Here is a 14,019-nt window from a genome sequence, read left to right as displayed (position 1 = left end):
CATTTGTATGTGCTCCGTCATCTCAACGGGGTCCAATCCCCCCATTGTACAGCTGAGCAGGTCGATGCCCCCTTCTCCCTCCCTCCAACCCAGAAAGTAGAAGACTTTCCCAAGGTCTCATACAAGGTAGCCTACTGACACTGAGCCTACTCCCACACTATGTCCCTTGCATTCCTCCTACTTCCCGTGATCTAGCAATGCGACTTCAGAAGGTCTTTATCAAAAGGTCAGGACAATATCACCAATGTCTTCTAGTCCAATGGGAAACTGCCCTGAATCTCACCCAGATCGTTCACTGAGCCATATAGTTCCTGTTTTCATGTAGATTCCATCTGAGCCCTGGCTAACTCCCAGGGAAGCACATATCAGATCTGCTGTCTATTGGCAGAACTTTGGCTTAGAATGTATTTCAAATGCTTCCCATTGAACATTGGCAGCCTTGAGAAAATATGGCCAGGAAATTATTCTGGGAAGCTCGATTGCTCTATGACACTTTACAAGGAGAAGCTGATGGCTTTCCCTCCCGAGCTCTTCCCTCTGTGCCCAGAACAAATGACTGCATATTCCTGTATGTGCCCTAAATTAGGAGAGGGCCAGGTCTGCTCCCTCCTGAATAGAGGGAATGTCTGTAACGGGCAGAGCCCTCCGCACAGTGCCCTGTGCTTTGAGCCAAGCTCTTTCTCCTTCAGTTTTGAAACCCTTGAGCATTCCAAGAGAAATGTAGTCCATGTGTTTCTGATTCATTTACACTTAAATCGTTAAAATGTTGTTTTGTGAGAGTTATTTGATGTCTGAGGAGCCTATGAGGCTTCTTACTGAGACTTTTAAGGGTTTTTTTTTTCCTTCTTTCTTTTTTTTTTTTTTATTTATTTTACTCTGGCTGAAACAGAAAGCAACATTTTGCTAAAACAGTGCCCGAGTTCAAACATATTCTCTCATCTCATATATCTGTACCCACATTATCGACCACAGGCTTTTACTAATGCCAGGACTGGCGAGACTGACATTCAAAAGTGTTAAAATAGAGAAACTGGAGAGAAAATGGAGCAGGGAGAATTCCAGCGAGATTCAAACCTGTGTTCCCCGAAATGTGCCAAAGCAACAGTACCAGAGGGTGGAGAGTACATGCGTTTGCTACCCTGGTTAGGCTGGGGGACGGGGTGGCTCTCTCGATGCACTGGGGGACAGCTAATACTGCACTTCCAAAGGCATAATCTCCTTGAAGCCTCACAGCAGCCCTCATTTCCCAGATGCGAAGCAGGCTTAGAGGTGCTAAGAGTCGGACCCAGAGTGCACAGCTGGTGTGGACAGAAAGGAAAGATTACAGCTAAACTCTGAGTTTCATGCTCTTTTCAGAATATTTCAAGTTGAGTTTCTCCATGGATGTTGTATTTGAAATACCAAATGCACTAGGATATTTCAGGGAGAAGCAGTACGACATAGTGGATAGGATGCCCTACCGCTTTCTAACTGTGTGAACTTGGGTACAGTACTTAACCTCTCTGGGCAGTTTCCTTATCTGTAAAATGGGGATGATCCCATTACCCAACTATACAAGATATAAAGATGATTAAAGGGAATTAACACATTTCTAGAATAGTCCCTGAAACCTAGGGTTCAATAAATGTTAACTATTAGTCGTAAAAAAAAAAGAGCTGGATAATCTTGGCAAGTTGTAGAAACTCTCTGAGCCTCAGTTTCCTCATTTGTAAAGTGAGTACAATAGTGTGACCCTTACAAGTTTGTGGTAGTGCTTGAGATGGTGCATACGCTTAGTGCTATGCCTACACAGAAAAGGTTCTCCGTAAAATCTACTTTTCACACCCAGACATCCTTCTCCCTGTTGAGATTTAATTGTCATTGTTGTGGGGGGAGGAATTGTCTTCTTATTCAGCTCAGCTTAGATCTGGCGCTGCATGTCTCCACAATCTCAGGGTGCAGATGTGTATACAGTCCCGGGTCTTTCTCTACCCAGGGGGTGCGGGCTCTCCTGCCGTGATGGACCCTCACTGGGCTGGATTGGTTGTGTGCCCCGTGATGGTAAACAGAACAAGTATTGCTTTTAAGTGGAGAAGAATCACTAGCCAACTACAGGACTTGGGGGCTCCCTCACATTCCTGGCCAACGGCTCTGTTCACAGGAAAATCTGTCACTGTTTGCAGGCTGACTGCGGCTTTGGGATTTGGACCTTTTTTCCTTTCCTAGTGTAGATGTCAGAATTGCCTTCTTAGCTGGTTGTTTCTGCTCCACTGGTGTCTTTTTGCCAGTGTCCTGAGGAAGAGCAAGAAACTATAGCCATCTGGCAAGGGAGACTAAAGAGAAATTAGACTTTGTCCCTCTCCACCCTCACACACACACACACTTACTCCATACAGTCACACACATTTACTCACACATTCACTAATACACACTAACACACACACACTCATATACATTCACTCGCATTCACACAAACTCACTCATACCCATTCACACATTTACTCATATAGAGTCACACACACATTCACAGACTCACACAGACATGTTCTCTCTCACACACATGCACACACACACACACACACACACACACAGATACAAACACCTTTTTGAGCCTCTCAGTTTTCTCTCAAGAGCTGGAGCCAGCCACACAGGATAAAGAAAGGAACTGGAGGAGCAGATCTTTTCAGGAAGAAGACAGATTCTGTTCTGTCAGGTTCCTATGAGTGTGTGTAAGAGCAAGTCAGAGGAGACAGAGAGGGAGAGAGAGGAGGGAGAGAGAGGGAAAGAGGAGAGAGAAGAGGGAGGGAGGGAGGGAGAGAGAGAGGAAGAGGCAGAGGGAGAGAGGGGGAGAGGGGATCTGTTGCAGGCAGGGGAAGGCGTGACCTGAATGAAGAATGCCAGCCAATTCCAGAGACACACAGGGACCTCAGAACAAAGATAAGGCATCGCTGACACCACACCGGGGACAAGCTCCCAGGAAAGTCAGGCTGAGGGGACCGAAGCCAGGCAGCCAGGAGCACCCCAGGCAGGAAAATGAGGTAAGTGCCAGGGCAGGAGCGGGCAGGGGGGGGGGGGGGGGGCCTTTCAGGAACCAGGTGTCAAGTAGCCTAGGAAGGTTTGACCTTGTCTCCAGGCAGACTCACCTGCCTGTCCTGCGGGTGTGGCAGGGGCTGAGAAGCCCCTGGGGCTTTGAGAAGGGGGATGTGGGCTGGGCGCTGCCTTGGGACTGCGGAGACAAGCAGCTCCAAATGGGATACTTTGTGCAAATCCTGCCCCACGCTGCCAGGGCTCAGTTTCTCCCTCTGCCAGTGTTGGGTGCTGTCTGCTGGCAAATGTGACTTTCCTCCTATTGCCCTCAAGGCTGATTTTTTGTTTTCCTTCCCTGCAAAGAGCATTGGTTCATCTCTTCCAACACTTTGTGAGTTAGGTATGTGTTTGTGTGTTTATTTGTTCAGACCGGAAAAGAAACCAGCTTCCCACAGCTCAGCTCTGCGGTTTCTCAAACCTTCAGAAGTTTGCCAGTTAAAACCTCAATTTAGAAAACGAAAAACCTGTCCCCATTTTACAGTTCCCTATAAATTTCTGCATTTCTCACTGAAATCAGAGGCAGCTGGTGACATGAATCAGGCTATGAATTGTACCAAACGGCTCTTAAAGGGATACCACAAATTTAAAAAAAAAAAAAAAAAAAAAAAGCCTTTGGCGTTCTAAATCCAGGACTTTAAATTCTAATTGTTTTTAAACTCTTCAACATTTCCTATTCCTCAGCCCATATTTAGAGTTACTTGATCCTCCTTACCAGACATTCCTTCTACGTTTTCCTCTGCAAGTCTCAAAACGTAACGCAACCACTATAATTATTTTTACTATTTTTAAGTGTTAATGGTGTTAAAAATACCAAAAAAAAAAAAAAAGAAGAAGAAGAAGAAGAAGGTAAAAGAAAGACACCCTGCTGACGTGTTAAGACTCAGCACCTCTTTTCTCATTGATTTTCTTCTCAGTTGGAAAAAGGCTTCTATTTGTTTCTCTTCTGCAAAGTCACCTAGCAACTTTTCTGGGTCTGGGGCCAATGGGGGCTTTGGACTGTGTTAACTCTTTGAGCTCAGATCACCTGTGGTTCAGAAAAATAATCAGTTCCCTAAGGTTAATTTGATCTGTTTTTTAAAAATTCGTTGTAACATTAAGCCTGCCATCTAACTTCATTTTCCTTACTCCTGAAAGAGATAGGATTTATGCCCATCTACATGGAGTGACAGTTCAACTGATCTGTGGAGAGCAGAATCTTATCCCACCACCCCAGGGCCCAGACATACCAATGTACAGGCTGATGAACAGCCCTGTGTCTTTCTGTTCATTCACTCCTTAACACACAACAGCTCCCCCCCACACACACACCTTATTTTCCACCTCAAGGTTCCAATTTTTCAAGCCACAGCTCAAACATCATCTCCTCTTCCCTGGCCAGCACCCCTAGAATGATCATCCTCTCCTTTGTGCTATCCCTGTTCTTGGGAGCTACATCTCTCTTTGTCTTCAAAATAGTTCACTATTCAAATCCCTATCGACTGACTGCTCCTTAAGTAGAGGATCTGTCTCTCGCTCACCTTAGTATGTCCAGTACCTAGCATAATGCCTGTTTCCTATTAGGGTTTCAATAAATATTAGCTGAATAGAATTCAGTCCACTAGCAAACCGGTCAGTAGAGAAATGCTCCATTAGAAGTCTCGAAAGAGACTTGCCTCATAGGGACACAACACCTCAGAGTTTGCAAAGAACTTTTAAAGGCATCTCTTTTCTGGCCCGTAGATTTTAGATGAAGTAAGGATTTACAGAGAAGTGAGGATAAAAGCAGTTAAGCAACTTGTCCAAAGCCACGCAGATGATCTTGTAAAGGCTCTGACTCAAACTTGAGTCTTCAGACTCCGAGTCCAGGATTTTTTTCTACTACACACATTCCACCAGACTCTCAACCAAGTGTATAATCCTATACCAATAGCTCCCGATTCTAGCCATACATTAGGATCATCTGTGATGCTTTCACAAGTGCCAATGACCAGACCTCACTCCAGACCAATTAAACTAGAATTTGTTGGAGAGGGGCTTTGTTATTAGTATCTTTTTTTTTTAATTTCTACATAAACCCATGAGTTTTTTTAATTATTTTTCACAGGATTAATTGCTTTGGCCAAATGCCTAGACATGATATGGGCATGGACCCAGCAGCTTCCTCTGTTAGCTTTTGTTACTCCCTTCTTCTGTTGAAGCTAATTCACCATATGGTGTTGGGCATGACATGTCACTACTTGGGATATCCTTTTCATCATCTGTCAAATAAGGGCATTGTCCAAGGGATCTACACAGTCGCTTTCGACTCTCCTACTCACAAACAGTCTTGGTAGGTTGGAGGGAGGGAGGGAGGGAGGGAGGGGAGGGGAGGGAAAGAAGAGGATACAAAGTGCTACTTCTTCCACAATCATTGACACATGGGGGCATTTTGTGCACTCCACATAGCTTGCTCCTGCAGAGGGCCTATCCAATCCCAGCTTTAGGGATTGTTTGACATGTCAAGCAAATGTAGCTAAACTTTTTGATTAGCTCAAGAATAGGTAGAAGGTGTCAGGAATTCCACAGCCCGTGCCTGCTGTATAGGAAACAAGAAACATCCAGAGGGTTTAAACAAAAGCTGCCACTTACATTCTTCGATTGGCAGCTCCTAAAGCAAGCAGGCATAGGCTAGAGCCCATTATGTGCAAGAAGATATTTGTTTCATATGTTTGAAACTGTTTGGCGATGCAAGCAAAATAGAACAGAAAGCTTGTTCCCACACTGGCCCATTACCTACCACATGTGGGCCTTTGGGACTGAATGAGATTGCTAAGGGCAGCCAGAGCCTGACAAGACCAGCATTAGGAGGTTCGGAGTCTCCTCCATGTGGTCTGGAAAAAGTAGGCACGGAGAAAGTTGACCTTTCAGCTTTGCATAATCTGGGTGTCGCTATTGCAGTGAAGCCCAGCTTGGGAGCCAAAGTTCTTTCCTAACCTCTGCTTTTCGGGAAGCAGCATGATGGGATAATTATAACTAATGTTTGCTGAGGGCTGGGTTGTTAACAAAGGACTTTCCAATCCACCTTTACTCTGATAGCCGCCCTGTAGCGAGTAATTATTTTCACCACTTACCGGATGAGGACACTGAGACCTTATGTGGCTTCCCCAAGATGGGTCAGGTAAATAAAGTCAAAGGCTGGACTTGAAACTAGCTCTTTTGACCCAAGTCTAGGGCTCTCCCCTCCCCAGGCAGAACTGAACCAGAACTCCCAGACCTGGCAACATTCGTTCCTTTCCTTACTTGAAATTGGGGCTGCCTGCCCCTGAAAGACGGGGTTTCTAGATTCTGCTTTCCTGGGAGTTCACAGGAGAGCTTAACCTATGGCTTCCCTTCTCTCTGTCTTGGAGGCCCTCCCTCCAAGATTGGTTTTTAAAAAAATATTGGCCCTGGCAATTGGATTAAAACATTTTGTTTCCTCAGTCGAAATTTCACAGGTTCCTATTGCAGGTACAGTGGAAAAAAATTAAATGACTGTATTATTTCCTTTTTATTGAAAAAACAGTATAAGTTCCTTCTTGACAAATATGCACATTGCATATACACAACAATTAAAGTTAAGATATTCATATTCCCACTTCAGAGATAGCCACTGTTAATACACTGGTGATATCCTTCTAGGCCTTTTTGCACTTACCTCTTTACCTTTCATGTAAATACCATATGAGACAGCTAGATAATCTACATTTATAGTTATCTTGATGGGTTACATGTTCAAAAATTCATGTGTGTGCATATATACACATATATGCATCTCTGTGCTGGGGAGGGAGAGTTAGGGAGAAACAACTTTCCAATCAGCAAAGTGTAGCCATTACAGTAGTCCCTGTTCATCCAGGGAGGCTAGGTTCCAAGACCCTCAGAGGACCCCTGAAACCACAGATAGCAGGGAACCCTATGTATTTCCTGTACATACACACATACCTATGGTCAAGTTTAATTTATTAATTAGGTGCAGTAAGAGATTAACAATAGTAACTAATAATAAAATAGAACAATGATAACAATATACTGCAATAAAATTATGTGAATGGGGTCGGTTTCAAAAATATCTTTTTTTAACATTTTAAAATTTAAATTCAATTAATTAACATGTAATATATTATTGGTTTCAGAGGTACAGACCTGTGACTCATCAGTCTTCTATAATACCCAGGGCTCATTACATCACATGCCTTCCTTAAAGTCCATCACCGAGTTACCCCGTCCTCCATCCCCTCCCCTCCAGCAACCCTCAGTTTGTTTCCTGTGATTAAGAGTCTCTTATGGTTTGTCTCCCTCTCTCTCTGGTTTCACCTTATTTTATTTTTTCCTCTCTTCTCTTATGATCCTCTGTTTTGTTTCTTAAATTCCATGTATCAGTGAGACCATATGATAATTGTCTTTCTCCGACTGGCTTATTTTGCTTAACATAATAACCTCTAGTTCCATCCACGTCGTTACAAATGGCAAGATTTCACTTTTGATGGCTGGGTAATATTCCATTGTATGTATAGACCACATCTTCTTTATACATTCATCCGTCCATGGACAGCTGGGCTCTTTCTGTAGTTTGGCTATTGTGGACATTGCTGCTATAAACATTGGGGTGTACGTGCCTCTTCAGAACCTACATTTGTATCTTTAGGGTAAATACCTGACCAGCAATCGCTGGGTCATAGGGTATCTCTATTTTCAACTTTTTGAGGAAACTCCATACTGTTTTCTGGCATGGCTGCACCAGCGTGCACTCCCACCAACACCGTAAGATAGTTCCCCCTTTTACGAATCCTCGCCAACTTCTGTCCTTTCCTGACTTGTTACTTTTAGCTGTTCTGACTGGTGTGAGGTGGTATCTTATTGTGGTTTTGATTTCCCTGATGCCGAATGATGATGAGCATTTTTTCATGTGTCTGTTGGCCATTTATATGTCTTCTTTGGAGAAACATCTGTTCATGTCTTCTGCCCATTTCTTGATTAGATTATTTGTTCTTTGGGTGTTGAGTTTGACAAGTTCTTTATAGATTTTGGATACTAGCCCTTTATCTGATAAGTCACTTACAAATATCTTCTCCCAGGGCTCCTGGGTGGCTCAGTGGATTAAGCCACTGCCTTCAGCTCAGGTCAGGATCTCAGGGTCCTGGGATCCAGCCCTGCATCGGGCTCTCTGCTCAGCAGGGAGCCTGCTTCCCCCTTTCTCTCTGCCTGCCTCTCTGCCTACTTGTGATCTCTCTCTCTGTGTCAAATAAATAAATAAAAACTTTAAAAAACAAAAAAGCAACAACAAAAAAACAAATATCTTCTCCCATTCTGTCGGTTGTCTTTTGGTTTTGTTGACTGTTTCCTTTGCTGTGCAAAAACTTTTGATCTTGATGAAGTTCTAATAGTTCATTTTTCCCTTACTTCCCTTGCCTTTGGCAATGTTTCTAGGAAGAAGTTACTGCGGTTGAGGTCAAAGAGGTTGCTGCCTGTATTCTCCTCAAGGATTTTGATGGATTCCTGTCTCACATTTAGGTCTTTCATCCATTTGGAGTCTATTTTTGTGTATGGCATAAGGAAATGGCCCAGTTTCATTCTTCTGCATATGGCTGTCCAATTTTCCCAACACCAGTTGTTGAAGAGACTGTCTTTTTTCCACTGGATATTCTTTCCTGCTTTGTCGAAGATTGGTTGACCATACATTTGAGCGTCTGTTTCTGGGTTCTCTATTCTGTTCCATTGATCTATGTGTCTGTTTCTGTGCCAGTACCAGACTGTCTTGATGAGTACAGCTTTGTAATAGAGCCTGAAGTCTGGAATTGTGATGCCGCCAGCTTTGTTTTTCTTTTTCAAAATTCCTTTGGCTATTCGGTGTCTTTTCTGGTTCCATATACATTCTAGGATTATTTGTTACAGTTCTGTGAAAAAAGTTGATGTTATTCTGGTAGGGATTGCTTTGAATATGTAGATTGCTCTAGGTTGCATAGACATTTTAACAATATTTGTTCTTCCAACCCATGATCATGGAACATTTTTCCATTTCTTTGTGCCTTCCTCAATTTTTTTCATGAATGCTCTATAGTTTTCTGAGTACAGATTCTTTCCCTCTTTGGTTAGGTTTATTCCTACATATCTTACATTTTTAGGTGCAATTGTAAATGGGATTGACTCTTTAATTTCTCTTTCTTCTGTCTCACTGTTAGTGGATAGGAATACAACTGATTTCTGTGCACTGATTTTGTCTTCCAAATATCTTAATTGTACTGCACTCACCCTTCTTCTGATGATACTGAGATGATAAAATGCCTATGTGATGAGATGAAGTGAGGGGAATGACATAAGCACTATGACGTATCATTAGGCTATTACTGACCTTAGGACAACATGTCAGAAGGGGGACCATCTTGCTTCTGGACCAAGGTTGACCATGGGTAACTGAAACCATGGAAAAGAAAATGGTGGATAAGGGGGAGCCACTGTAATCAAAGAATGCTAGTATAATTTTCCAGCATGGACTTAGGCTGTATAAGGCTCTGGCACCACTTTCTTTCATGCATTCATTCATCTATTCATTTTATTCATTCATCATCTATTATATACCAGTCTATATGCTAGATCCTTTATATACATCATCGCTAATGCTCATGTGAGTCCTATAATTACAAATTATAATATCCTCTAGACATACAAGGAAACTGGGCCTCAGAGAAACTATTATCCAATATTTCACAACCAGTAAGTAGAAGAATGTGGATTTGAACCCAAATACATCTAACTTCAGGGGCTGTGTCTAAAGCAGTGCAATGTGAGATAAACAGAATAGAAGCACATTCAGGGAGCTGTGGAATCTGGAGGTGTAAAGATTACTTATCACGTAGGAAGACTTAAGCTGGATGGTGGAGGATAAATAAGGCAAGCAGATGAAGAATGGGTAGGGCATGTGCAAGGGGACCAAGGCAGGACAGGCATGGCATACTTTCAGAATGACATGCCAGGGCATAGCTGGCACTGAGATGAGGTTAGACAGGCAGATCAACGCTAGACCAAAAAGGGCTCACCTGCCATCCTGGGAGTAGATGCTTAATCCTGCAGGCAAGTGAAGCAGCAGGGTCACATGTGTGCTTCAGAAAATAAACTTCGGCAGAAAAGTGCTGAGTGATGTAAAGTGGGGGACAAGAAAGATTACTTAGGATACACTAGCAATAGGCCAGTTAAGAACATTTAAATTCATAGACTGGAGAGAAACAAGTGGATTTCCAAAACATAGGAAACAGAATACATAGGACTTAGGGAAGAAGTTTATGTGCCAGGTTTGGGGTATTTGAGTTCAAGGTCATTGGGTCTTGCAGGAGGAGCAATCTATAAGATGCCCGATGTGGTGCATGTTGGCCATGAGGGTTCTGACTAGCCTTGGACATCTGAATCATTATTGCGCCACTTTGGGTGTGTTCTGTTAAGTTTTATTGAGTTTTCCTTGTGCCTTGCTTATGCAATTCTTTTAACAGTCCATTATCTCTGATGCCTAAAGCTGGAAATAAATTGTAGGTTTCTGATCCTTTTATAAGAATACTTACCAAGAGGGGGGAAAAAAAAAACCTTGTTTTGCTTATTCTTTCTTAGTTCAAAACTTTCCATACCTTGACTGATTTTGTTACATCTGTTTAAGGAATGCAAGATCTCAACATTGAGTATAAGTCTCATCCCAGCATTACCATGTCACTATTATTTACTTTTTATAAAACTGAACCAAGTGTTTGTGATTCTTAAATGAAGCCCAAGTTGAAGAAAGGATATCGACTTTTACCTAATTATGAAATTTACATTCTCTACAGTAAAATAATATGCGTCAGAGTCCCAAATAGGGGATTATCTAGGAGACTTGAATACTTATTAAATCTTCAGAAGAACACTATTGGAAGAAACTGTAGAATTCATGGAGTCATCATCTACCTGTAGAATAAACTGGATAAGCAAGGCTCCAGGTGGAGAAAAGTAAGAACAGCAGGCCAGTGGCAGAGATGTGCCAACAGCTTGGTCTCCTAGCTGCTTAGTTAAGGGGTGAGGACCTGTGTCCATGAATGTAAGTAGATCCATTCATGTCTTTCAGGTGGCTCCTTCTCTGTCATGCTCTGTGCTTCTCCTTCTTGAAAGCTTCAGCCCATACCGTGGAGCTTAACAATATGTTTGGCCAGATTCAGTCACCTGGCTATCCAGACTCCTATCCAAGTGATTCAGAGGTGACTTGGAATATCACTGTCCCAGAGGGATTTCGGATCAAGCTTTACTTCATGCACTTCAACTTGGAATCCTCCTACCTTTGTGAATATGACTATGTGAAGGTGAGACCCTTGATGTACCCTAACTGAGCCAGGTTCTCTACTGGAGAATCTGCTGGGAGTTAGAGAAACCTAGATGAATTAGATACTGTGCTTACCCTCCCAGGGTAGCAGTCCAGTGAGGAAGACACACAAAGTTACAACCTGATGAGTGAAGGTTGGGATATGCTAGGTGCAGGCTGAGTGGTAGACCTAGAAAGAACCAGAAGAAAAATTGTGGCTGGCAATGTATAACTCAGACAAATATACCCTCCCCTTTTTCTTTCTCTTCCCAAAGTCCTTAATGTTTCCAGTAAAGAAAAGAGCAGAGACCCCAGAGTAAGCATAACTAGACTGAAGCACAGCCATAATTATGTCCAAACCAGACAAATTAAGAAGGATTGCCACTTCTGTAAGTAATGATCAAGTGCTGGGGAAGGGCTGGGTATGCAGGAGTGCACAGTAGCAGGTGAAATCAGAAGGTTGGATTAGGGTGAGATTCTGAAGGGTCTTGAATGTGATGCTAAGGAGTTTGGATTTTCTCTGCAAAGGGTGTGGGCAAGGTTGGGGGGGGCACCATCAGAGGTAGATGTAAAAACCACGTGGAAAAGGAGCAGGAAATGATTAGAACATTGAAGCAATATTCCCTGGAATTTAGAGAGAAGCCACAAACAATGCCATGGACGGGAATCTGTCTTTGAAAGGGGGGCTGAGAGAGGTTGGAGTACTTGTGAGAGATCAAGTTTACTATGGCTGTGTCTGGCTCAAAGAGAGGTGGAGGCCTAAGAACCTACTTTCTAATCTCTCTGTGGCTCTCTGGAAAAGTTCTCATTAAACCACTCTAGAGTAGATTTTATATATTTTTAGTGTTAATGTGGTCTCTGTTCTCCATAGTCAGTAATTCAACAAGAATTAACCTTGTATTAACCAGAATGTTCGATCAACGGCAAAGTAGTGAATTTACAATGTACTTTTATACTGGTAATCTCATTCACTCTTTGAGACAATCCTGTAAGACAGGTACTACTACTGTCATCCTTCATAGACAAAGGAACAAACCCAAGAAGGTGAAGATACAGCTAGCAAGCGGTGGGTCCATTTCCAAACCCATGTCTGCTGACTTGCAATCCCATGCTTTTCTGGTTACACCAAACTGCTCTCAAGTTGCTCTCCGCTGAGCCCCAGGGTACTGCAGGGGCTTGTAAGTCTATTGTTGGGAGGAGGGGGACAGTAAGTGGGACTATGAACCCCTACCCTGCTTGAACTCTTTTTAAGTGTTGGGTATTGCTTATTTTATATGTTGGGTCTGCATCAAATATCTCATTTACAACAAGGTTCCTGTGACTAAAAACTTTCCCGAATTGGTGCTCTCTGACAGTTTCTTAGCTTCAGCACTCTTGATATTTTGAGCCCGGTAATTCCTTGCTGAGGAAAGTTGTTTGGAGAATTATAGGATTTTTAGCAATATCCTTGCCTTCCCTTCACTAGATACCAATATCACTCTTCCTCCAGTTGTGACAACCAACTATGTCTCTAGAAGTTGCCCATGTCCTCAGAGGGACAGAATCTCCTAATCTGAGAACCACGGCTCAGTGGGATGCTGCCTTCTGTGAATGTCCTGGGCTGGGGACTGTGAGAATTTAAAGATACAAAAGATCTGGTCCCTTACAAAGAGAGATGAACCTAGAAAAGTAGCCATTGCGTAAGATGGAAAAGAGTAAGGACACCAAGAGACTGAAAGATACAGAATGAGGAGAAGGGAGCTGGTTGCTTTAGATGCTGTGGGTGGCCATCTAGACTGACTAAGAGTTCTCAGGAATTCATTAAAAATGGAGCTGACTTCTCAGAGTCACAAGGTTCCCACAAGAAGGATTCACTGAGACTCTATGTGTCAATCATCATAAAGTGAAATTTCTGACAACATGTTAGTTATGTCTTCCAGAATATAATCCAGCCTCTGCCAGAGGCAGACTCCAGGAAAAGATGCATTATGGGTAGGGGCCATTAGGTTAACAGACTCCTCCAGCCCATTCCCCCAACTAATGCTGGTCATAAAACTGGGGCATTCTCAAATATTTGGATTAGAAAGTGGACTTAACCAGAAGGAAAATGACCAAACTTGGCTTAATAGGACAGTAAGTTCCAAGATTTAAACAAGGCTAGATGTAAACTTTCTAACTGCTTTCTTCTCTATTTTCTAACATGTCAACCATCGAGGATTTTTTCAGTGAAAACATTTGCTTTTACAAGTAGCTGAGGCCTTAAGACTATGGACATTACAGATTTTTTTTTTTTTTCTTGAGCTGTAACAGTAACTTACTTTCATTATCCACCCTCCCTTCATCCACCTGAGGAACTGACTTTCAATTCATATACACTAAGCAATCATTTCTCACAAGTTCTCCTCTTGATAATAAACACACAACAGAGGATTTAACTCACTCCTTTGTCCCTAACAAACTGAACTTCCTGGCAAGGCAGATTAAGTTGCTGACATCAGCTGCATTTTGTAATGGAAAAACAACAACAACAAACAACAAGGTACTCTTCAAGGGCCATGATAGAATATGAAGACCTCTTCTGACACTGAATTAAGGACCCTGGCAAACATTCTATGCAAAACTTGACCTTTGTGGCTGGAGGATATTTTGGAAACTGATTGATG

At 42.6% G+C, this 14,019-nt stretch overlaps 1 protein-coding gene across 3 annotated transcripts in view; it reads left to right on the top strand.

Annotated features, from left to right (window-relative positions):
• Positions 1–2,786: 2,786 nt before the first annotated feature.
• The window catches only part of MASP1 (mannan binding lectin serine peptidase 1), a 65,274-nt gene continuing 54,041 nt past the window's right edge, over positions 2,787–14,019 (top strand). Inside the window, exons 1-2 of one of the 3 annotated variants that reach the window (XM_032875613.1) lie at positions 2,787–3,017; positions 11,147–11,378. In XM_032875613.1, coding sequence (XP_032731504.1) covers positions 3,013–3,017; positions 11,147–11,378 — 237 coding nt within the window. In that variant the 5' untranslated portion in view covers positions 2,787–3,012. The remainder of the gene's footprint in view (positions 3,018–11,146; positions 11,379–14,019) is intronic. The other 2 variants (XM_032875612.1, XM_032875614.1) reach the window with 2 other exon arrangements.

This window comes from Lontra canadensis, unplaced genomic scaffold (assembly GCF_010015895.1).
Source record: "Lontra canadensis isolate GAN:19392208 unplaced genomic scaffold, GSC_riverotter_1.0 scaffold56, whole genome shotgun sequence".
Lineage (NCBI taxonomy): Eukaryota > Metazoa > Chordata > Mammalia > Carnivora > Mustelidae > Lontra > Lontra canadensis.
The sequence above is the reverse complement of the archived record's forward strand: the minus strand, read 5'-3'. Positions and strand labels throughout refer to the sequence as shown.